Source organism: Cynocephalus volans, chromosome 11, assembly GCF_027409185.1.
Source record: "Cynocephalus volans isolate mCynVol1 chromosome 11, mCynVol1.pri, whole genome shotgun sequence".
NCBI classification, from domain to species: domain Eukaryota; kingdom Metazoa; phylum Chordata; class Mammalia; order Dermoptera; family Cynocephalidae; genus Cynocephalus; species Cynocephalus volans.
Window position 1 is genome coordinate 124,134,829 of NC_084470.1, and position 1,144 is coordinate 124,135,972.

At 62.7% G+C, this 1,144-nt stretch overlaps 1 protein-coding gene across 1 annotated transcript; it reads left to right on the forward strand.

The window, feature by feature from the left end:
• Positions 1-211: 211 nt before the first annotated feature.
• Positions 212-868, forward strand: LOC134390260 (uncharacterized). Its single transcript, XM_063113475.1, has one exon. The coding sequence runs from the start codon at positions 212-214 to the stop codon at positions 866-868; it is 657 nt and encodes a 218-aa protein (XP_062969545.1).
• The last annotated feature ends 276 nt before the right edge of the window (positions 869-1,144 follow it).

Here is a 1,144-nt window from a genome sequence, read left to right on the forward strand (position 1 = left end):
CCCCCACGGGCCCAGCCCCTCCCAAGGTACCTCCATGGGCTCAGCAACCAAAAAAGGACACCCACAGGCCCAGGCCTAACCAACTACACCCATGGCCTTTATCCCCACACAACTGCACCCACGGGCCCAGCCCGACCCAACTGCACCCTCAGGCCTGCCAGCCCCATCTGCACCCACGGGCACAGAACCCTCTGGCCCAGCCCTCTCCAAAATGCAACCACAGGCCCAATGCCCGCCAAAGTACCCCACGAGCCCAGCACCCCCCGAAGACACCCACACAAACCCAGCTCCCCAGAACTATAACCACAAACCCAGGCCAACCCAACTGCACCTACGGGCCCAGACCCCACCCAAGTGCACCCACGGGCCCAGCCCCACCGACTACCCACATGCGCCCGGCCCGGCCTCCACCCAGGGGCATGCATGGAACCAGGACCCCACCCCCCACAGCTACACACCTCAGCCCAACCATCCAAACTGCACCCCTAGGCCCAGCCCAACCCAACTGCACCCTCGGGCCATCCAGCCCCATCTGTACCCACAGGCACAGAACCCTCTGGCCCAGCCCTCCCCGAAATGCAACCAACGGCCCAGTACCTGCCAAAGTTCCACACGGGACAAGCCACCACTAAGGTACCAGCCACCACCAAGGTACCCCCAGGGACCAAGAACCCCCAAAAGTACACCCACGGTCCGACGCCTACTCAACTGCACCTACGGGCCCAGCCCCCATCCAACTGCACCCACGGGCCCAGCCCCCACCAACTGCCCCCATGGGACCAGCCCCACCAACTACCCACACATGCCCAGCCCGCACCCAGGTGCATGCATGGGACCAGGACACCCCCACCTCCGGGTACACACCTGAGCCCAACCATCGTAAATGCACCCATGGGCCCAGACCACAGCAAAGTGCACCCACGGTCAGCCATCCCCAACTGCACCCACGGCCACAACACCCTCTGGCCCGGCCCTCCCCCAACTGCACTCACACCCTTGTTCTGCTTTTTTTTTTCGTCATCTAACATGTCGTCTTTCGTCCCTTACTGATCAACTTCTACCCCATCTTGAAGATTCGACTCACAGGTCACCCCACTCGAGGCATCCCTACTCAACTTCTCTCACCTGGCTTCTGTCCTGGGAC